At 43.3% G+C, this 25,059-nt stretch overlaps 1 protein-coding gene across 1 annotated transcript in view; it reads left to right on the forward strand.

The window, feature by feature from the left end:
• Positions 1–25,059, forward strand: part of SMS (spermine synthase) — a 333,972-nt gene that overhangs the window by 159,032 nt on the left and 149,881 nt on the right. Inside the window, exons 5-6 of the mRNA XM_073616503.1 lie at positions 18,579–18,754; positions 22,905–23,059. Coding sequence (XP_073472604.1) covers positions 18,579–18,754; positions 22,905–23,059 — 331 coding nt within the window. The remainder of the gene's footprint in view (positions 1–18,578; positions 18,755–22,904; positions 23,060–25,059) is intronic.

Raw genomic sequence — 25,059 nt, forward strand, 5'->3', positions numbered from 1 at the left:
GAAATTATGACAAAGTGGTGATTGTGTGCATTTGACAACAATATTATAAATTCAACACTAATGTGGCTTGTATGGGAGGGTTGCAAGAAAAAGACACTCCTCAAAAAAGGCCACATGCAGTCACAGCTGAGCTTTGCCAAAACGCAACTTGAAGATTCCGAGGCCACATGGAAAAAGGTGTTATGGTCAGATGAGACTGAAATTTAATTATTTGGTCTCAACACCAAACGGTATGTCTGGCAGAAATCCAATACAGCTCACTATAAAAATACTATCATTCCTACAGTAAAGCGTAGAGGTGGTAATATCCTGTTAGGGGGGTGTTTTTCTGCAGCAGGGACTGGAGCACGTGTCAGGATAGAAGGAAAAATGGATGGGGCAAACTGCCATCAAATTCTTGGGGAAAATCTGCTGCCCTCTGCAAGAAAGTTGTCAATGGGAAGAAGGGTTACCTTCCAACATGACAATGACCTAAAGCACACAGCAAAAATTACCACATAGCGGTTGAAGGAGAAAGAGGTGAATGTCCTTGCATGGCCTAGTCAGAGCCCAGACATAAACCTCATTGAAAATCTAGAGAATGAGTTGAAGACTGCAGTCCATAAACGGTCACCATCAAATTTAAGGCCCCTTTCACACTGCGGCGGGGGCGGCGCCAGCGGTAAAACGGCATTTTTTTTTAGCGCCACTTTACTGTCGTTTTAGCGGCGGTATGCGGCCGCTAGCGGGGTGGTATTAACCCCCGCTGGTGGCCGAAAAAGGGTTAAAACCACCCGCAAAGTGCTGCTGTAGCGGCGGTTTGCCGGCGGTATAGCCGCGCTGCCCCATTGATTTCAATGGGCAGGAGCAGTGGAGGAGCGATATACACACTGCTCCTTCACCGCTCCAAAGATGCTGCTAGCAGGACTTTTTTTACCGTCCTGCCAGCGCACCGCTCCAGTATAAAAGCCCTCGGAGCTTTCACACTGAAGAGACAGCAGCAGCTGTTTCAGGGCGCTTTGCAGGCGCTATTTTTAGCGCTGTAGCACCTGCAAAGTTCCCCAGTGTAAAATGGGTCTAACTGAATTTGAGCAATTCTGCCAAGAAAAGTGGGCAAATATTGCAAAGTCTAGATGTGCATAGATAGTTGAGACATATCCCAACAGACTAAAGGCTGTAATTAAAGCAAATACTGACACAATACTGCAAATACTTTCCAACTCGGTAATAGTTTTTTATTATTATTTTTTTTTTCTGACATGTTGGTATATCTTTCACTTGGATGTTATAATTTGCACTACAATACAGCTGGATAAAACCAAGACTGTATCTGTCTTAATTTTAGGCAGCAAAGCAACAAAATGTGATTATTTTAAAGGGAGTGATTCTTTTCTATACCCTCTGTAGTAGGTGTAATGATTGCACACTCTTTTTTAGCCATGTAGCGTACAAGTGTATCTTTCTATGTGGTGAATGTTATAAGCTAGCAACCTCTAGTGGTGAAAAGCAAATATTTCTATATTTCTAAACAGAACATTTGTATTACCTTACAGTTAGGCAGAACTTTTATAACCATCTGTTTATCTTCTGTTCATTGACATACATAGCTTCTCTTCTGAGATTTGTTTTTAAAGCCAAGTTACGTAATAATTGTAATATACTGATTTTTTTTTTTTTTTGTTTTTTTGTTTTTTGAATTGGTGGCTAATTTGGCTTTCATTTTTAGAAGCATTGCACTATTGCATTCTTATATGACATATTGTGAAATCTGATACATACCTTTTTTAATCTTAATGCATTATTTTATGTTTTGTATATCTTTAAGAACATTAGTGAGATAAGGTGTAACTAACTTGATATCTAATTCTACCTTTCTCCGTTATTTAACTACATTTGATACCGTATGCAAGGCTGAATTCGAGCCTTACCTTCAGGCTTGCGCATTTATATGGGCTCCTTCTGTAGTAAAATTGCTTACTCTGATTTCACTGTGCACTGTAAACTTCCCACATTGTTTATTAGAAGCTGCAACATGTCAGATAAAACCAGCCTCCTTTCTGGGCAGGAAGATGCCCAGCATCATCTCCTTTTTTTCTCCTCTGCTTTATGATCCTTGGTCTGCGCCTTTCATTCAAGGGACTTACAGTTATTGTATTCAAGGAGGCTCAGGATCATTTTTATAAAAAATGTAATTGGCATGTTTATGAGGGAGAAAGAAGGAACCAGGGAAGACAAATAGGCAGATTAAACTTTAGCTGTTATAGTATTACCAATTCTATTCTGTTGTGTCTATGCAGGCTGTTGCCTGCAAAGTATTGATTGTGCACAGCTGGAAATGTTTACCCTGGTAGTTGTATTGTCACTGCAGTTACCTGCAGACGTGTTCACATGATCTTGACTGTGTGCTTTATCATCCAGTCCCTTGTAAAAGGTACAACTGTGTTTTGTGACAGTTAAACCAGTTCAAATCAGACTCTCTTTTCCAGCTGCCCATTTTATGTACACTTCTAACCATTTGCAGACCACCTGCCTGCAGTGTACTGTTGACGGTTGGCCCACACAGGCAAAACGGCTTACCCGTGCATCACTGCCTACTTCCAGGTGTGCCTCTGCCAGCACCCGCTGTGATTGTACACAGCTGGAGCCTATTTGCAAGGCCTAGCTAATGATTCATGGCCAGGAACTGCTGATCGGTTGTGTGCAATCACAGCCCACAGCTCTGTGTTGACATTCAGCACAGAGCTCTGTTCAGAGGGAACACACGCTCTGTTTCTCCTCCCTGAAAAGCAGGAATGAGAAATTTAGAGATCCATTAGAAAATGCAGCACACGTTACATGCATTACAAATTAGGCACACATTAACCCCTTGATCGCCCTAGATGTTAACCCATTTCCAACCAGTGTCATGGTGTATAGTATAGTATTATCACCGATCACTGTAATATTGTCACTGGTGATGTCAGTGTCAGTCAGTTCCCCCCAATGTCAGTTAGTATCAGATTACCCGCTGCACAATATCGCTGTCCCAATGTAATTTGCTGATCACTGCTATTCTAGTATCTATACCACAGATTGTAGGTGCTATAACTTTCACACAAATCAATCAATATACACTTATTGGGATTTTTATTTTATCAAAGACACGTAGCAGAATACATTTTGTTCAAAATTCATGAAGCAATTCGATTTTTTCAAAATTGTTTTGGATATGTTTTGTAGCAGAAATTAATAATTTTTTTTTTTCAAAATTGTCAGGCTTTTTTTTAGTTTATATAATAAAAAAACCCAGTGGTGATAAAGTACCACCACAATGATATAAATTTTGTTTGGGTACAGTGTTGAATGATTGCACAATTACCAGTTAAAGTAGAACAGTGCTAAATAGCAAAAATGAGCTGGTCATGAAGGGGGGTTAAACCTTCCAGAGCTGAAGTAGTTAAATCTGGTTGTTTTGACAACATAGACAGTTCACAGGAGAGGCTCAAAGCGATTGTAAAGTCTTGTTTTTTTAATTAACAAACATGTTACATTTACCTGCTCTGTGCAGTGGTTTTGCACAGAGCAGCCTGGATCCTCCTGTTCTCGGGTCCACTTCACTTCCTGATTCCCTGACTGAGGATGGCGGTGGGGGCAGCCGAGAGACGAGCGATCGATTGGCTTCGGCTGCTGACATCGCTGGACCCTGGGACAGGTAAGTGTCCATTTATTAAAAGTCAGCAGCTGCAGTATTTGTAGCTGCTGGCTTTTAATATTTTTTGTTTAAGGTGGAGCTCCTCTTTAATCTCCATGCTTGGTGCCGGACGCATGGATTTCAAAGGGTGGGTTTTTTTTTTTAAGCGCATGAGCCCACCCAGTTGTGTGACATTAGCGAATTAATATTCACTAATGTCTTCCTGCTTCTCCTCCTGGCAAATCAGGAAGTGGGTTCTGAGACTCGATTGGCCGGGAGTCCTAAGACCCAATTGGCTGCAAGTCCTACTGTAAGTCTTGATTGGCCGGAAGGAGAAGGGACCACCAGGACTCGGGAGGAGACGCAAGGGGGAAGCCGCTGAAGCCGCAATCTGTATGGGGTAAGTGTAGGGCTGGCCAGGGGCCTGACAGGTGAGCAAAGCAGCGATCGATCAAGCTAAGGGGGGGTGGGAAGGTTGGCTAGCTTGGCCGCCCCCTCAGAAAGTTGATACATTTAGAAGAAGGCGTCACTGAAAAATCATCTTACATCAGCCTAGCAAGCCTTTGAACAAGTTTGCAGCATTTACATTTTTTGCCATTTGTGTAATAGAATTTAGAGGTTTTCTAAAAAATATTTCTATAGATTTATAAGGGTAGGCGTAACCAAAAAGATAAGTGATAGTTATCATTTCAACGAGGAATATGCTTACATCGAAACGTGCACACCTGAGCTAAAGAGAGATGGATTCCAGGAATTAATTACTACACAAATTATCTGCCCTAACTAAAGATGGCTGCACAAGAAATGCTAGGGGGTGTTTTTCAAAGTGATTTCTCAACAAAATAAAGCATGGAGACATGGATGGATGTGTGAGTTTTCTTTGAACTTTAATAATGAATTTTAAATAGTTTTTTTCGGTTTGGTGCTCTGATAAACTTAAAACGGGAATACACTGCATCTGAGCACCACAAACCAATAACACTATATAAAGAAGAACTCTGGGATGGTGATTCCATTTGCACAGTAGTCCAGTATAGTCAGGCAAAACCGCTGACATTGTATTGCTTAAAACTGTATATTTTGTCCAAAACTCACTGTTTTAAAAGCCGTGATATCATCATTCTGCTCTGAAAGTTTCTCAGTCCCCAGGGTCCAGGAGGAGGTGTCTCAGAAGTGGCAATGTCACTTCCTATTAATGCTCATCGCTGTTTACTGAGACTACACATCCCAAAATGCCCTGAGATATAGTCTGTGTGGGCAGGACTATGGGCATGTGTGCAAGTAATCTGTGTGCTACACAGTGGCTTCAGACTCCGGCCACCGATATCTATATGCCCCACTTTGCTCTTATTTTATGACAGTTCATTTCACATTGTTACCCCACAGTGTTAAGCCAGGATACCCTGTCAGCTCTGGTTGGAGCCGCTGTACTAACCATGTGAGGTTAGTACAGCGATCTCCCCCGCTGAGCTGTTGTGTTCTCATAGTGGGGAAGGCTACCCCCCCCCCCGCCAGAACACTCCGATCAGCACTCTCCATTAAATAAAACATGATCTAGCACAACTCTCAAAATAAGCTATTTAGTGTAGTAAGTTTAGAATCACTTATGGGTGTCGGCCAGCAACTTTTCTAGCACTAATTTGTGCACATATCTTCTTTGTGGTTCACATATTATTGGATTGCCCAGATTGAATATTGGTACACAGTGCTCTCCATTGGCTGAGAGCACTGATCGGGAGTCAATCGTTTGCTTGTTTTCCAGCATACACGTCTGATAGAACTTGGCCAATCTGCTGCCTTCTGTCAGACAGACCGACATACACATGGGCAGAATGTAGGCCTTTTTTTTTTTTTGAACCAGCAAATGTCTCCCAACATTCGGCCATGTGTACGGGGCTTAAGCAGGAAGCTGATGTGATAAGGCTCGCTTTCTCTGAGCCGTGCACATCCTGGTCTGCCAGTGTCTGTCTCACAGAAGGTGGGACAGACCAGGAGTGCAGTAGCCAAAGCATCCAATATGACACAGCACAGTGGATAGATCAGACCGAGAGCCCAAGTCTCCCGGGTCCACCCACCGAAACGAGCAGAAGTGTGATTACGTGTCCCCTGCCTCTACTAAAAAACTACAGAGGGGATTGTACAAGACTGGTGGCTGAGAAAATGTAAGGCATATCAACCACCGGTCTTGTGACCAAGATATGAGGGAAACAGAGGACTCTTCACTGAAGAAAGAAGGCTGGAGAACTGACAGGCAAGAGAACTGTGCACTGTAAGACCAACTGATTATTTAAAGGTATGGAAGCACCTTTACAAATATGTAATAACATTTCTGCCCGGAGTTCTGCTTGAAGTAATTTATAATATTTAAAGCAAACCCGTCCATCCATCCATGCCTCCATGCATTAATTCCCTGAGAAATCAGTTTGAAAAACACCCCAAACTTTGTTTTTATTTTACTAAAATAACAAACATGTCATACTTGCCTGCTCTATGCAATGGTTTTGCACAGAGCAACCCCGATCCTCCTTTTCTGAGGTCCCCCGTTGGTGCTCCAGGCCCCTCTTCGGCGAGTGCCCCCAGGAAAAGCCACTTTCCCTGGGGGCACCTCTGTAGGATCGTTCCTGAGCCGACCAGTCTGCGTCTATTGACACAGAACAGGCGACTCGGCTCAGCTCCTCGCTTCTTCGTCACAGCATTTGATTGACAGCAGCAGGAGCCAATGGCTGCTGCTGCTAACATATAAATAGAAAGACAGAGCGCACCGGCTACTAGTGCAACACCGTTTATTGGATGAAGATAAAAAGTAGCAAAGTTTCACTAAACACATTGTATTCATGTAAACAAGCATGTCTGTTGGGGCTGTAGTGGCTCTCCCAAGTTCAGGATTCCAGGCTGGATCCAGGGCAAGCTGACAGTCTCTGTTCCCGATATATGAGCGTGTGGCCGTCGACAAGCTGCATGTGAGCTGCCCGCTCACAGCGAGGATCCTAAAAGGGTAGGGAGACTCCATACGGATACACGCGCACGTGATCCTCAAGCAAAAAAAAGCCCTCAACTCAGGGGAGCCACTACAGCCCAACACAGACGCACTTGTTTACATTAATACAATGTGAGTGTTTTGTGATAGTTTGCTACTTTTTATCTTTATCCAATAAACGGTGCTGCACTCGGAGCCGGTGCGCTCTGTCTTTCTATGTATATCTTTGCAGTTTTCAGTCTTCTCGCTGGTTGATGGAGCAGCACTGCATACTATCACACTCCATACTTAGTTAACCCCCTTCATTTGAACATTCAAGACGTGTATAGTTCACCTTGATCATTTGAAGATCAGACTCTCTATACAAAAACCTTTTCTGTGGAATTTCTATGCACACTTTTTGTGGAACTCTTATGATACCATTTTTATTTTTATTTTTTACTCTTATAGACTCTTTGGACTCTAGTGCTATGGTGGTATTTTTTGTTTAAATTTAGCTGCTGCTAACAATCCGAGGGGGAGAGCCGCTGCTCTTGTGCACATTGCTGGATCAGCTAGAGCAGCACAGAAGGTTTGTGATTGTAAAGCCTGTTTTTTTTGTCAATAAAAATAACAAACCTGTTATCCTTACCTCCTCTGTTGCAGTGGATTTGCAACAGAGCACTCTGGATCCTCCTCTTCTCGGGTCCCTCTTCTGTGTCCCTCGCCCCTCCTTCCTGTCGAGTGCCCCCACAGCAAGCAGCTTTCTATGAGGGCACCTGAGCTGAGTCACAGCTCCCTGTGTCCATTCAGACACGGAGCTGCGACCCGGCCCCACCCCCTCTCTCCTGATTGACTTTGACAGTAGCGGGAACCAATGGCGCCACTGCTGTGTCTCAGCCAATCAGGAGGGAGAGTCTCGGGTGGCCAAGACAGTCACGGACATCGCTGGACAGAGATGGGGCTCAGGTAAGTATTAGGGGGTAAAAATAAAAATTAAGTACAGCGCTACGTTTAGAAAGAAAGTGAAAAGCAGCCAACACACCTATAGACTCAAGGTAGAAAAAAACAAAAGAAACAAAAGTGTGGCGCTATATATCACATCCACAGCTGTGTGTATTACAATAAAGACATATAAAAATGGTGAATACTACCAAAAAATGTATGACCATAAAATGGATAGTGTCAAATAATTAATCAGTGTTGACCACATATAAGGTAAATACACAATAATACTTAATCATCAGATGTGCCAGTGATTAATAAAAACCCGTGCTGGTTCCATGAGCCAGACACCAAACATAAAAAACATAAAACTTTAGAAGTCCATTAAAAATGTGTAGAAAAATAGTGAAGAAAACATTAACAGATTTCAAAAGGGGGTGATGCATGGCCAGATGGTATTCACAGAATTTTAATCGCACCAAATCTGGCGAGTGGGCAGAAGGGAGACCACAAGTGTGCATAGATTGTACATCAGTGCCGGGGCCAACACCAGGAGTAGAGGAGGCTTACCGGAAAGAATTGACCTGAAATGGCGTACGCCAGACAAGTCAAAAAAGCATAATAACCATTGGTTCTGGGAAATGCGTCTTGTCAGATGTCATCAACAGATGGTGGAAAGAAAAGGGGGGGTCCACACGGCTTCCTCTCCCATAGGTAATCCAGCATAAGCCAAACGTGTAGTTTCATATGCCATGCAAGGAGCAAACAAAACTCACATAGCGTAAAAACGTTTTAAAACACTAGTTTATTAGAATAATAAAAAACAGACTCACATTTTGGAAGAACGAAACAGAGCTCAAATAGCGGCGATCGTGAGGGGTCCACCCGACATGTTTCCGCTAAGGAGCCGTCATCTGGGGTATGGACCACCCTCACCTCACCGCTCTATAAACAGAAGATGACCCCCACTGGGAGTGTCTACAAACCGGAAGTGCAACAAGTAAGAATCACTTCCGTTTTTCAGGGTCATAGGATGACTAATTGAATAGTTATATTAAAAACAAATTAATGAAGCAGAGAACCATGTATCTCATGTTTCTAAATTAGAAGATTAAAAATGAAAAATAAGTACAAAAAAACGGTAAGCTGTGCCCTGAATCAGTCCATCTACCAGGAACTGGTCAGAGCGCTTGCCAAGCCTCCCTTTCAGCCAGCCTGCTCCTCAAGCCTCACTTTCATATGTGATGCATTTCTCATCACACAGAAAGGAAGTAATACCACTGCACTCCATAAGGAGGAAACCAAGCCTCAATCTGAGGCGAAGTGTCAGCAGAGAGGAGAAATAAATCAGTGCACTGAAAAAAGCCATTAGTGTTAAAATAAAAACAGATTGGAAAAAAAAAAGAAAAAAAAAGGGGGATAAAAATTATTACACAAGGCTAATGCTTGCAATAACATTACCTTATAAAGGTGATACAAGGACATTCTAATAAGGTTAATTAGTGATCAATATTAGAATCATGGACCATAATATTAAAGGGACACTGCCAATGGGGGACATCAACAGCGTACATATCAAAAATTACATTCTGAATTAAACCGTAATTATCCCGGACTCCATGACATAAATTAAGACAACCAATAATATAATCATCTTGTATAGTAAAAAAACTATGTTTTTTTTTTTGTGAGGCTTGAGGAGCAGGCTGGCTGAAAGGGAGGCTTGGCTAGCGCTCTGACCAGTTCCTGATAGATGGACTGATTCAGGGCACAGCTTACCGTTTTTTTTGTACTTATTTTTCATTTTTAATCTTCTAATTTAGAAACATGAGATACATGGTTCTCTGCTTCATTAATTTGTTCTTAATATAACTATTCAATTAGTCATCCTATGACCCTGAAAACCGGAAGTGATTCTTACTTGTTGCACTTCTGTTTTGTAGACACTCCCAGTGGGGGTCATCTTCTATTTATAGAGCGGTGAGGTGAGGGTGGTCCATACCCCAGATGACGGCTCCTTTTTTTTTTTTTTTTTTTTTTACGCTATGTGAGTTTTGTTTGCTCCTTGCATGGCATATGAAACTAGGCGTTTGGCTTATGCTGGATTACCTATGGGAGAGGAAGCCGTGTGGGACCCCCCCCTTTTCTTTCCACCATCTGTTGATGACATCTGACAAAACGCATTTCCCAGAACCAGTGGTTATTATGCTTTTTTTACTTGTCTGGCGTACGCCATTTCAGGTCAATTCTTTCCGGTAAGCCTCCTCTACTCCTGGTGTTGGCCCCGGCACTGATGTACAATCTATGCACACTTGTGGTCTCCCTTCTGCCCACTCGCCAGATTTGGTGCGATTAAAATTCTGTGAATACCATCTGGCCATGCATCACCCCCTTTGAACTCTGTTGATGTTTTCTTCACTATTTTTCTACACATTTTTTATGGACTTCTAAAGTTTTATGTTTTTTATGTTTGGTGTCTGGCTCATGGAACCAGCACGGGTTTTTATTAATCACTGGCACATCTGATGATTAAGTATTATTGTGTATTTACCTTATATGTGATCAACACTGATTAATTATTTGACACTATCCATTTTATGGTCATACATTTTTTGGTAGTATTCACCATTTTTATATGTCTTTATTGTAATACACACGGCTGTGGATGTGATATATAGCGCCACACTTTTGTTTCTTAAGTATTAGGGGGTGCTGGGGTGGCTGCTGCACACAGGTTTTTAATCTTAATGCATAGAATGCATTAAGATAAAATAACTTCTGCCTTTACAACTTCTTTAATGCATAAAATGCATCAAGGTAAAAAACCTTGAGGCTTTAGAACCATTTTAGCTCAGGCATGCAGGCAGTAGGGTATGCTTAGCTGAGAAAGACCCTCCACCCTATATGAAGACTCCTGGGATGTATAACAACATTTGCCCAGGCCTGGAAACCAAGAAGTAACTGAAGAAATGTAAAAAAAAGGTTAAAACAATTAGTATATTATACATAAAGTGAATCTAAAGGATTTTTTTTAAAATAACAAACATGTTATACTTACCTGCTCTGTGCAATGGTTTGCACAGACCAGCTCCAATCCTATTCTTTTTGGCATCCCCACCACCAGTCCTGGCTCCTCCCACCTGCCGAGTGCCCCAATAACAAGCCTCTTGCTATGGGCCAGCTTGCTCCTGAGTGACGCTCTGTGTGCCCATCCATAGACGAGCGTGGCTCGGCCCTGCCCCCTCCTCATTGGCTCACTTGCTTGTGATTGGCATGCACATCGCTGGATCGAGGTCTGGGGCTGGAGGGGGGGTCTGCACCCAGAATTATTATTACCTTGATGCATAGAATGCATTAAGGTAAAAAAAACCTTGAAACTCTAGAATCTATTTATAATTGCCAGCAGCATAAGGATTAAAAATAGTCAATGATAATTGAGAGAGTGAAGTTCTGCTTTAAATTTAACTACTAGAACTGGATTTGAGCTATACCAGTGCATCGAGTGTGACCTCCCTAACGGATCTGCATAGAAACAGAGGTAATCATCACAGATAAGTACCCAAGGTTGTCCACACCACTTATATGGTCACCTACAGGTGTAAGTTACTACACTATCATCTATAACCTTTTTTAATCTATCTACTATTCTGTTTACAATACTGCACCAGAAAGGCTCTCCTGCCTTTTCTTTGTTGATTTCTCTGTATGCTTTTCACCGCCCTTTCACACACTGACCGCTAACAAGATTCAAGTTTTCAGATTTATAGGTTACTGTTGTAGAAATTCATTAGGTATTAATTATTGGGCTCAGAAAAACTTTGACATTAATTGCAACAGTGCTGGTTACTACACTAATTAAAAGTTGGGGAGCTGGAGAAAAGCATTTTGAATCCACCATGTGTATAATTCATACCTCTGTGCTCCACTTTAATGTAAATGAATATTAATTGGCTAACCGTGTGCCACAGCAGATGGGATGTGTGGGAATTTCTCAGCCCGAGGTACCAACTGTTTTCATCTGTACATCAGTCACAGAATATATTGGCTCTAAAGTTCATAGCTTAGACTTCTTTGAATATATGCAGTAATTATTTTAGGTAATTTTTAACAAAATGTGTTTACAAAGTCTCGAGGTAAATGATTTCCACAGGATTATTTCTGTTATATAGGACATTTAAATGAGAACTGTTTGCTGCTCTTGGTTTATTTTTTTAAGTTGTTATAAACTTTTGTCTCCCTTGAGTTGTAGAACACCCACGCTTGTGTTTTAGCAGCACCATACGGCTGCCAATTAACATTTTATGTGGTAGGAATCCCATTTAACGTCTGTAGTTTTTGTCTATAGATAGTTAATATCTCCCCGGGGAAGGTGTTTTTCTCCCATCCATATGTCTAGAGTTTGGAATTCTTTACGTTGTAGTTCTGTAGATGCCAGTGAAAGCCATAGCATATTTAGATGGAAAGCAAAAAGTAACATCCAAATGTAAAACCGTTGCTCCGTTATTTTTTAGCATATGTACCCATATAACAAAAAAAGTGTGTGTCTAATGCAGGGGTCTTTCTAAACAAAGGCCTGGTTTAGCTTCCTTCAGACTTTAAGGGGGTAGACTGTCACCATCGGGAGTACAAAATGTCCCAGCATCAGTGGGAGTAAGCAATCCCCCATCATTGTTGTCATTGGGGGGAATTGTGCCCCATCATTGGTGTCATTAGGCCCCATTATTGGTGTCAGGTGTCATTGGGAGGAACTGGGCCCGATTGTTGGTGTTTTTGGGCCCCATTGTTGGTGTCGTTGGGCTCCATTGTTGGTGTCGTTGGGCTTCATTGTTGGTGTCGTTGGGCCCTATTGTTGGTGTCGTTGGGCCCCATTGTTGGTGTCGTTGGGCCCCATTGTTGGTGTCGTTGGGCCCCATTGTTGGTGTCGTTGGGCCCCATTGTTGGTGTCGTTGGGCCCCATTGTTGGTGTCGTTGGGCCCCATTGTTGGTGTCGTTGGGCCCCATTGTTGGTGTCGTTGGGCCCCATTGTTGGTGTCGTTGGGCCCCATTGTTGGTGTCGTTGGGCCCCATTGTTGGTGTCGTTGGGCCCCATCGTTGGTGTCGTTGGGCCCCATCGTTGGTGTCATTGGGAGGAATTGGGCCCCATCATTGGCCCCATTGTTGGTGTCATTTGGAGAAACTGTGTCGCATCCTTGGTGCCTTTGGAATTAATTGTGTCCTTCATTGGTGTCAGTTTATAGGATATCACCCCAAGGGCTGGATAAATGCAAGGAAGAGGCCACATCTGGCCCCTGGGCTGCAGTTTGGAGACCACTGGTCTGATGAGTATTTATTTCCTTAAGAAAGGTGGCAGAACTTTTGTTTCCTCATGTCAGAGCCCTGGCAAGAACACTGAGCTGCAATCAACACATTATGGATGGATTTTCAAACCTGGATGATTTTCATAAAAACAGTCAAAATCCACATGCAGGGGAGAGAGAGAGGTTACTAACGCGTTTCACACTGTTAGTGCTTCCTCATAACCTCAGGTTATGTTTTTTATGCTTGTTGGAATAAGAAGATTTTTGGAAGATCCTAGGAGTGTAGCCATCCACTTAGGTCCACCTGAGTAGAAACATCACCAAACCTCACTTGTTTTGTATCTAATCTGCTAGCGCTGTTCTAACAGGCAAACAAATTGGAGGCACAGAAGACTGCCGCAAGGCTTAAAACTGAAGTTTAAAGTGATTGTAAAATCTATCTTTTTTTTTTTTCTATTAAAATAACAAACATGTTATACCTACCTGCTCTGTGCAGTGGCTTTGCACAGAGCAGTCCAGATCCTCCTCTTCTCAGGTCCCTGGCTGGAGCTCCTGGCCCCTCCCTCCTGTTGAGTGCCCCCACAGCAAGCAGCTTGCTATGGGGGCACCTGATCCAAGCCGCAGGTCCCTGTGACCATTCATACACTGAGCCGCAGTTCGGCCCTGCCCTCTCTCTCTCCTCATTGGCTAACTGAGTTTGATTGTCTCAGCCAGTCAGGAGGGAGAGGCCCAGACGGCCTAGGCACACGTGGACATCGCTGGATAGCAACGGGACTCCGGTAAGCATTAGGGGGGCTCCTGCACACAGAAGGTTTGTTATCTGCCTTTACAATCATTTTAACATGCTTATATTTTGCCTGGCACTTTCCCTCATCAACAAGTTAGTGATATTTTTAAATAAAACCTTTCTAGTTTTGTTACTTGTCTTATACACTTCAGCCCCGGAAGGATTTAACCCCTTCCTGACCAGGAGAGTTTTTGCGATACGGCACTGCGTCGCTTGAACTGACAATTGCGAGATCGTGCAGCGCTGTACCCAAACAAAATGTATGCCCCCCCCACAAATAGACCTTTCTTTTGGTGGTATTTCAGTTTTTATTTTTTAAGCTATAAACAAAAAAAGAGCAACAATTTTGAAAAAAAAAAAAAAACACATATTTTTTACTTTTTGCTATAATAAATATCCCAAATTAAAAAAAAAAAGTCTTTCTCATATATATTCTATATATATTCTTCTACATGTTTTTGGTAAAAAAAAACACAATAGGCATATATTGATTGGTTTGCACAAAAGTTATAGTGTCTACAAAATAGGGGATAGATTTATGGTCTTTTTTAAAATGTATTTCTTTTTTACTAGTAATGGTGGCGATCTGTGATTTTTATCGGGACTGCAACATTGCGGCTGACAGATCTGAAACTTTTGACACTTTTTTTGGGACCATTGACATTTATACAGCAATCAGAGCTATAAATAGCCACTGATTACTGTATAAATGTCACTGGCAGAGAAGGGGTTAACACTAGGGGAGGATCAAGGGGTAAATCTGTTCCCTCAGCGTGTTCTAACTGTAGGGGTGGGACCAATCGTTGTTCCTATATACTAGGAAAACGCGATCTGTCTCCTACCCCCTGCCAGATTGTGGATGTGTGTAAACTTCTGTTTGCAATGCAGGCAGAACATTGATGCTCAGAGGGGGCCAGCATGGTGTTGTCCATTGCTTCCTGAAACCTTTGCAGCACCCCAAAACCCCCCATCCCTGATGTAAGCAGTGATCTGGTTACTAGAAGGAGTTTTGCAAACCTCAAAAAATGCCTCGATGGGTGGGTGTCATTCTGGCAGATTGGACATATCTAGGCAGGCTGCATTTGCATCGTCCCTGGGTGTTGCTGAGCTTCCATGAGTGAAAGAACTGAAAATTTAATGAATGAAAGTAGAGAGCCAGACATAGTTAGGCTGGGAAGGAAAAGACTATATGATGCTGGATGCCCTTCAGCCTGAAAATGAGGTGTCTGACTTGCTGCAGCTTCTAATACACACTGTAAGGAGCTCACAGATTGCAGTGAAATCAAAGTAAGGAATTTTAGTACAGGAGAGGAGTCTGTACAAGATTAAGGCTGGAGCTTATCTTTAAATAGGCACTAACAATATCTACTGAAAGAATTAACCACTTCAGCTCCGGAAGGTTTACCCCCCTTTGTGAACAGGCAACTTTTTACGATGTGGCACTACCTTACTTTAACTGACACTTGCACGGGTGTGCAACGCTGTACCCAAAAAAAGTATGTAATTTTTCTTGCACAAATAGCTTTCTTTTGGTGGTATTTGATCAACTCTGCCGTTTTTATTTTCTGAGTTATATACAAAAAAATACAGACACTTTTGAAAAAAACATATTTTTTACTTTCTGCTATAAAACATTCCCAATAAAAAAAAATCTAAAATCTAATTTTTTCATCAATTTAGGCCAATGTGTATTCTGCTACGTATTTTTTGGTAAAACGAATCCCAATACGTGTATATTGATTGGTTTGTGCAAAAGTTACAGCGTCTGCAAACTATGGTATGTTTTTAGTTATTTTTACTAGTAATGGCGGCGATCAGTGACCTTATAGCGGCACTGCGATATTGTGGATGACCAATCGGACACCTAATTGGTACTTTTGACACTTTTTGGGGCCCAGTAACGCTAATAACAGTGATCAGTGCTAAAAAAATATGCACTGTTACTGTACTAATGACACTGGCAGGGAAGGGGTTCACATCAGGGGCGATCAAAGGGTTAAATGTGTTCCCTATGAGTGATTGCTAACTGTGTGTGGACCGCCGCTCTGTCTTTCTCACAAACGTTCGTGTGTCCAATCACAGCAGGAGTGGGTCGCTGGCGGCTCACTCGCTCCAGACCCGGAACTGTCGGATCACATACCAGGTACGTGATCTGGCGCAGAGCGGCCGCCCTGCCGCAGTAAATCTATGGTGGGTGGTCGCTAAGCGATTAAACTATATCTAAATGCAAAACATTCATTTAGATTTTCTAGGTAAAGTGCTTTTTCTGTAGTTACATAATGTCACCCTAGGACAGTAAGTGTGTTTCTTGAAGGATTAATAAAAATAAAGGGGAAATAAGGGGAAAAAACCCTGCTACGTCGATGGACTGTTAAGCTGAACTTAACCTCTTCCCACCGATTATTGTTATTATACAGGTTTTTTTATAGCTCCAACAGTTTGCGCAGCGCTTTACAACATGAGGGCAGACATTACAGTTACATTACAATTTGGTACAAAAGGAATCAGAGGGCCCTGCTCGTTAGAGCTTGGAATCTAAAATGGAAGGGCCAATTGATACAAAAGGTAATAGCTGTGGGGGATGAGCTGATGGAGGAAATAAAACAGTGTTAGTCAGAAGCAGGATAGGCTTCTTTGAAGAGAAGAGTTTTCAGTGATCGCCTAAAGATGGATAGATTAGGGGACAGTCAAACAGATTGGGGTAGGGAGTTCCAAAGGATGGGAGAAGCTCTGGAGAAATCCTGGAGGCGAGCATGGGAGGAGGTGACAAGGGAGCTAGAGAGAAGGAGGTCTTGGGATGACCAAAGAGACCGGCTTGGTTGGTATTTTGGGACTAGGTTAGTGATGTAGCTGGGGGCAGAGTTATGGATGGCTTTGTAAATTATTGTTAGTACTTTGAATTTTATTCGTTGGGTGAGTGGAAGCCAGTGGAGGGATTGGCAGAGAGGGGTGGAGGACACTGAATGGTTGGTAAGGTGGATGAGTCTTGCAGCGGCATTCATTATGGACTGAAGGGGGATAGTCTATGTAAAGGTAATCCAATGAGGAGGGAGTTGCAGTAGTCAAGGTGAAAGATGACCAGGGAGTGAATTAGAAGCTTGGTGGTGTCATTAGTTAAAAAGGGGCGTATTCTGGAAATGTTGCGGAGGCTATGGAGGCATGATTTAGACAGAGATTGTATGTGGGCCTGAAAGGACAGTTCAGAGTCTAAGGTTACCCCTAGCACCTGGCATGTGTGACGGACTGATAGATGTGCCATTGATCTTGACAGAGAAGTCAGGGGAAGGGGCATGTGGGGGGAGGAAATATTAAGAGTTTGGTTTTAGATAGATTAAGTTTGAGGAAGTGGTTTGACATCCAGGCTGATATGTCTGTTAGTAGATCAGTGATGCGTGAGGAGATTGATGAGGTGAGCTGAGGGGCAGAGAGATAGATTTGGGTGTCATCAGCATATAAATGGTAGTGAATTCCATGGGAGGCTATCAGCTGACCCAGGGAGGACGTGTAGATCGAGAATAGTAGAAGTCCAAGGACAGAAACTTGGGGAACCCCAACGGTAAGAGGAGTTGGAGAAGAGGAAGTAGAGTTGTAAGTGACACTGAAGGTGCGGTGAGATAGGTAAGATTCGAACCAACGGAGAGTGCAGCCATGGAGACCAAGCAAATTGAGTTTTCTGAGGAGGAGGGGGTGGTCAACTGTATCAAAGGCAGCAGAAAGGTCCAAGAGTAAGAGTATGGAATAATGTGCACTGATGGTACACATATATGCAGCCTCTGGCGGGTGGGCTTTAATACTGAGAGGCCGCATATATGCGGCCCTATGTAAACTTTTCTGTACTGATAGCATGTGCCCTTCGTGCTCCCAGCACAGTTACTGATGGGGACCTGAAAGCTCCCTATGTATACTTGCGATCGGGAGCTTTCCAGTCATGTGACCGCTGTGATAGCCAATCACAATAGTCACATGACCCAAATGCCTGCCGCCTCCTCTCGGCATTTAGAAGCTCTTAAAGGGCCGGGAGGCAGCGGTGGAAAGGGGTTGAATAATATCTTTTATTTTTCAGTTTAAATATGCTTTGAGCATAGTGTCCATCTTCCCTCCACAACTCTTTGACATAATTATGTTTGCTGCTAAATTATACATATGCTTTAATTGTTAGAAGAACATTGTCATCTGCCAACTTTGGCATGATTGTGTGGATTGTAATGACTAGATGACTGGGTCAAAATGACTCCAAAACTGCAGCTCTTGTGGGATGTTCCTGATCTGCATTGGTCAGAACCTACCAAAAGTAGTCCAAGGAAAGAAAAACGCAAACTGCCATAGGTTGGCCTGTGTAGTCCGATCCAATAGAAGAGCTACTGTAGCTCAAAGTTCAAAAAAAGTTCATGCTGGTTCCAATAGAAAGGTGTCAGAACATTCTTTGTTGTGTGTAGGGGCAACATAGCTACAGACTGGTCAGGGTGCCCATGCTGACCCATATACACAGCCTAAAGTACCTACAATGGGCACATGAGCATTAGAACTGGATCACAGGAGCTATGAAGGTAAGGGGGCTAGTCTGAGAAATTCAAGAATTGTTTGAGGAACACAACGACTTTGGAGTTTTGACTTGGCCTTCAAATTCTCCAGACCTCAATCCAACTGCGTATCTGTGGGTTGGGCTGGAAAAGCAAGTCTGATCCATGTAGGCCCCACCTCACAAATTATAGGACTTAAAGGATCTGCAACTGATGGCTTGGTGCTGCATACTTTCATAGGTTGAGTGTCATCCATGCCTCGAGGGGCTGTGGTGGGTGGTCATAATGTTATGGCTGATTAGTGTAGGTGTCTGTTCAGATGTTAGCAGACACTTCCAGCTAAAACATTTTGGGTGATTCCTGTTGCCTGGGTTGGATTTTAATTCATATTTGTACCTGTTAATCCATTTTTTTTCCTCCATAGATTGCCATCTGTTGTTCGTGGGGCAAAGGTTGACAGATACTGGCCCACAGCCGATGGGCGCCTGGTAGAATACGATATAGATGAAGTAGTTTACTGTAAAGACTCGCCTTATCAAAATATAAATATTCTTCACTCAAAGCAGTTTGGAAACATCCTCATACTCAATGGAGATGTCAGTAAGTAACACTGTTTTGTGGGAACCTAACGTATGGTATGGTACGCATGCAAAGCTGGCATCTCATCTGTGCGTCCCATGTATTGTCCCTCAGCTATGGGGAAAGACTGCAAGCATTGAACTTATTCTCTATGGAGAAGAGATGCTTGAGAGGGGATATTATTGCTATGTACAAATACCATACAGGTGACCCCACAATAGGGATACAACTTATTCTGTGCAAGGGAATTTAATAAGACTTGCGTCCATTCATTAAAATTAGAAGAGAAGTGGTTTAACCTTAAGCTATGTAGAGGGTTCTTTATTGTAAGAGCGGTAAGGATGTGGAATTCCCTTCCACAGGAGGTGGTTTCAGCGGGGAGCATCAATAATTTCAATAAACTATTAGATGGGCACCTAAACGACCACAACATTCAGGGATATACAATGTACTATTAACATAAGAGCACACACATAGGTTTGACTTGATGGACTTGTGTCTTTTTTCAACCTCATCAACTATGTAACTGTATTCAGGTGTTGGTACATAAAAATTGTGATTTCCTTACAGTGACCAATTGGATTCAGACTTTCAGATACTATAATTTTCCCAACTTGTAGAAATCTGATTTGTGTGTGTAAGGAAGTGTATTGATACTTAAGACACAATTGAGTTTTACGTCAGACCCAATATTGGCTACCATGCCTTATTTTTCTCCTAGGTGAAATTGGTGAAAAAAAGATTCTAGCTAGTTTCAGAACAGACAACATTACAAAGATAAGCGTTAAGTTAAAATACAAAGTCTTATGCAGCTCTTTCTTTTCTACATCCGTTTAAAGTGCTGAAACTTAAAGCTTGTTTGAAATTTCAGAAAAAAGGGGGTGGAGGGCCAAAGTTGCACTCTGAAGAGCTCATTGAGGATAGCTCCGACTGCTGAGGGAAGGGACAACACCCCCTGTGACGGACCGCCTGACACCCAGCCAGGGTCCCCTCGCCAAGATAAAGCTTCTACCATTCAGGAGCCGGGTATTTTAGCTCATTCTAAACTCACACAGAATATATACCACACAAAATCAGATAGGAGCTTGATCACATTATCCTAAACAATGCAAACCTTAATAGATATAGAGAAATAATGCGCTAAGTGTATATTAAATAATTATATTGACAGCAGCACTCACAATATTGTACACAGCAACATCCAAATTATTATATAAAAAATGTGTTGCGCTGTCTTGTGAAATACAATCCGATATATAAATCAGAAATAAAATAAAAATCACAAATGAATATATGAGACACCAAAGTTCATAAAGTAATAATGTGCAAAGTCCTTGAATTCAGTGCAACACCCAGTGCTTAGACAGAAGAGGCAAAAAATGTCTTCTTACCAGATCCAAAGACCTATCAAGGTCTGTATTTGCATCTGTGAGCTTTATTTACCCCTCACATAAGGTGCAGGTCATCTTAGCTTGTCCAGCCTCCTCATGGGGGACCATTGGTGAAAACAAGCCAAAGATAATATCCACAGAAGCTGATCCAATCATTGTTCATATGAGAAAAGGAAAACTCATTGCACAGTGTCCAGAAAAAAAAAGGCAATTTATTAAAAATCTACCTGCAACAAAACTGTAATCACAGGCATTTGGAAACATATCCGTCCTAACACTCTCACGAGTGTGCCGACGTCATCGCTGTTTCCTGCCCCGCCTACATACATTTCTTCTGAATAGATGTTTTCTGTGAGGCAAACTTTAAACAGTAATATCATCTAGTACATATAACAGTACATCTAATGAACAGCTAACATAAACAGTAAGCTAATCAACAGCTAGCAACTAACAGCTAACAGTGACCTAATAAACAATCAGCTAATTAACAACAAGTCACCTAGACAAGCCTAGGTGACTCAAGTCAGTGCCCACCCAGACAGTTCGGCACCAGTATTCAAGAAGACCCAGGGCTGTCCAAATCTCATTAACCAGCTTTCTTTTCGTGTTCATCTTCTCACTGAATTTCAAGTTGGCAGAGACTATCATGGCTTAGTTGACTGTTAGATGTGGTAATATCATCTTGCATTTTATAACATGACATCTTCCTGAATGCTTATAGCTCCCTCAAATGCCAGGGCCCAAAGGCTACCCTGCAGTCCCTTCCAAAAGCCCCTGTCCTGGTTAAGTCTGTCTCACCCCCTTCACACAGCACACAGGAATAGAGCTGAGGCAGTCAATCAGCTGGAGATCCCTCCCCGTCATCATTTTTCTCTAGGTGTCAGAAAAACTGGTCAGAAGTAATTCATACTGATAGCAAAGGAACAAAGCAGCAGACTAAAGTGACACTTAGTGCACTTAATTGAGACAAGTACACACTATAGAGGGATATTATTTGCTTATATTTCATATCTGAGGTTTACAAACACTTTAAGGTTTCCAGCCATGTTGTCCACCATACCAGTTGGGTAGATTCCAAAATCAAATGCTAAATGCAAGACAATGGAATTCAATTGGAGAGACTTTCCCACTGTCAGTATACACTGATCAGGGCTGCTGGCTATAGGTGTTAGCGTTGATCAAGCCTCAAAAATTTGACAGGGCAATTGTACAGATTTAATTTGGTAGATCTAGTGTCACGACTAATACTCACCGAGGCCAAGATGCCGAGAGCGGCTCGCCCTTACGACCACGCGCACCCGAGCCCCTGGAGGTGATACAGGGAGTTGGAGGCACGGGCTTCCGGTAACTGCAGGATATCAGGAAGGCCTGATGGAAGTCCTAGTTGTTTATTGGAAGTACACCGGCGGGTGCCGTTCAGGACCGGCGAACTGAGGAACAGGAAGTCCGTTAAGCAGGCAGAGGTCAGAACCGGGGTATCAGGCAGATCAGAGTCCGTTAAGCAAGCAGAGGTCAGAACCTGGGTATCAGGCAGATCAGAGTCCGTTAAACAAGCAGAGGTCAGGGTATCAGGCAGGCAGAGCAATCCGTGTAACTAGCAGAGGTCAGGGGTATCAGGCAGGCAGAGCAATCCATGTAACTAGCAGAGGTCAGGGGTATCAGGCAGGCAGAGCAATCCGTGTAACTAGCAGAGGTCAGGGGTATCAGGCAGGCAGAGCAATCCGTGTAACTAGCAGAGGTCAGGGGTATCAGGCAGGCAGAGCAATCCGTTAAACAGGCAGAGGCTCAGCACAGGTAGTCAGGAGCAAAGAGCTTTCTATGGTACAGGGAGACAGGAACAGCTGACGACAAACCAGCAACCCGACTGGGTGCTGGAGTCGTCAGAAGTAGCCTCCCCGGCGAGCGCGTCAGCGTGACGCGCTACCGGGCAGCCGCACGGCCAACGGGGACCGCCATACATGCGCGCGCGGCGCACCATCGGGCCGCGAACGGGCGTATGTCTCAGCGCTAGCCCACTGCGCTTGCGCCCCGAAGCCCGGCGGACGGAGGCGACCTGCGTCTCCTGACATCTAGGTTCCTGTGTTGGGCAACTACAAAGGAGAGCTTTTGCAGTAGCGTGCCTTACTGCTCTCCTCCCTTCCTAATTGACCACAAAGCATGATGGGAAGCCTCAGTGCCCAAAAGAGAATAAAGGTAAGACAAAAGGGACCTGATCGTAGGAGATTTGTGTGCACATATCTGGAGGTGCCTACACCAATGTTTCTCAACTCCAGTCCTCAAGTACCCCCAACAGGTCATGTTTTCAGGATTTCCCTCAGATGGCGGTTGTAATTACTAAGGCGTTGAAACTGATCAAATCACCTGTGCAAACTAATGGAAAGCCTGGAGTTGAGAAACATTGGCCTACACTATCAGCTAAATATCATCCGTCCCAGCCTCTTTGCACACAGCTCTCATTCCAGCCACAGGAATCCAGTCTTCTGCAACTGGAATTTGCAGGATATGCTAATTGCCCATGTGATTGTAGCCTAAGGGTTAAAAAACATATCATGAAACCCATACATTTGTTTTTACATAATTGATTGGGGGAGGAGGGGTCATGTTACTGGTTACATGTCATTTAAACCTCTATAAAATGGTAAGTGATCCCTTGGTGGGGGCTTGTATTCATGAAAACAGTTTGCTGAATGTGCTAATCATTTTGTAGCACTTTAAGCAGTGCATTGTTTCTTGTTCATTAATTTTCTCATTTTGTATTCTGCTGTGTGCATTATTTCCAGACTTGGCAGAGAGTGACATAGCTTATACCCATGCTATCATGGGCAGTGGCAAAGAAGACTACTGTGGGAAAGAAGTGTTAATTCTTGGAGGAGGTGATGGAGGAATACTGTATGAACTCGTCAAACTCAAACCAAAGATGGCTACCCTGGTAGAGATATCCTTTGTTGCATTGTACTCCTGGTATTATCAATAGACTTGAGCTCTATAGCTTTGGCGAAAGCAGTAAACAAGTTATTGGTTGCGTGAAAGTAGCTCTGTTTTTCCCCTAGTAATTTTGATATTAACACAATTAATATCTTCATTAATAAAATAGTGCATATTTGTGAATTTGTCTCAAAACAGTAAGGACTCATGCTCACCACGGCATTCTCAAGTACAGCATAAACAAAGCAGTGTACAGTATTTTGGTGTCCGTGAGATCCTGGTGCTGTGCACAGCTGGATGTGGACATGAATGGTTGCAGGAGGAAGCACACAACAGTTTATATTCGGGAACTTATGTCTGTGTGCATGCGCTGCTTTACACAAGTAGCGGCTCATAGCTACGTGCAGCCGCCTGCAACCAGTCAAAGAGCACTCAAATACGCTTTTGACACAGAGCACATCTGGGTTTTTACCTTCAATGTGCTGTGCTCAGAGTTTAGTTACAGATCAGAGATTTTGTCCCCAATCTATATCTAATAGACATGGTGGAGGCATTAGGGTCTCCTAGACCTCTCTATAAAAATAACCTGTCCCTACAGGTGTGCAGTGTAACAATATATATATTTTACAAAAATCACATTTATGTCCATTTGTCAGGCTATAATTATACTGTATACAATCTGAGCAGGGTGCTTATTAAAACCATGTACCAAAATAAAAGCTTCAGATGTCCTTAAAGGAAAAGTCCAGCCTGACCTCATTCGGCTGGGCTTCTTCTATGGGTCATAGGAGTGCAATTCGTTATGCACTCCTGTGACCCATTTTCACAGGAAATGTCTGAAGTCCGCTCTCTGCTGACGTCACTGGAATCAGTCCAGGCAATGCCTCATCCCGACTTCGGAAGTCTGGATCCGCCTGATGCGTAGACTGATAGGTATGTAAGCCTCTCAGCGAGCCGCTGAGACAGCCGCTCCCTGCCCCTCCACAGCTCAGTGCTCCAATGAGCGTAGAGGAGCAGAGCAGGAGAGACTGTGACTGACAGGCAGCAGCTCACTGCTCGGGGAGGTGAGAGAACCGAGCTATTGGCGATGTTCGGTGGCTCAGCTCTCAATAAAGAGGCGGCGGGGGACAGATGCAGCACCACCTAGGTAAGTATGAAAATGGGATAAAAAAAATCCCATACTTCTCTTTTAAAGGCTAAGTCCACCGTTTTCAGGCAGAATTATACTTCTCATAATAAATCAAAGCCTTTTCTAATGTCTCTTCTGGCCAAGCCATCCCAATGTGCTTATCTCTCCCATTGCAGCCTTCAGTCTGCACCTCTGTTCAAAATTTAAAAACATGCATTCTGAGCCCAGGCTTCCCGTAGCATCCTGTGACCAGCCAGGAAAGTTCATGTCCTATCATGCACTACCTTAAGCTCTTCCCGCCCGCCGGCCGTCAATTGATGGCTGGGCGGCGCGGCTCTCGTTCTGGGTGGTTGTCATATGATGGCCGCCCAGAACGGCCACTCTCAAGGTAATCGTGCCCTGATTACAATTGAGTGCCACCAGTGCCAGAACTGTGTTCCCACCACTGCCACCAATCAGTGCCCACAAGTGCCAGCAATCAGTGGCCAGTCAGTGCTGCCCATCACTGCTGCCCATCAATGCTCATCACTGCTGCTCATCAATGACACCCATCAGTGCCGCCTATCAGTGCTCTTCAGTGCCACATATCAGTGCTCATAAGTGCGGCATATTCGTGCCGCCTCATCAGTGCCCATAAGTGCCGCCTCATCAGTGCCCATAAGTGCCACCTCATCAGTGCCCATCAGTGCAGCCTATCAGTGCCCATCAGTGCTGCCTCATCAGTGCCCATCAGTAAAGGAGAAAAAATACTTATTTACAAAATTTACTGACAAAAACTAAGAAAATTGGTTACAGTGTAGCATGACTGCGCAATTGTCATTCAAAATGTGACAGCGCTGAAAGCTGAAAAATGGCCTGGGCAGGAAGGGGGTGTAAGTGCC

This window comes from Aquarana catesbeiana, linkage group LG02, assembly GCF_042186555.1.
Source record: "Aquarana catesbeiana isolate 2022-GZ linkage group LG02, ASM4218655v1, whole genome shotgun sequence".
Taxonomy (NCBI): Eukaryota; Metazoa; Chordata; class Amphibia; order Anura; family Ranidae; genus Aquarana; species Aquarana catesbeiana.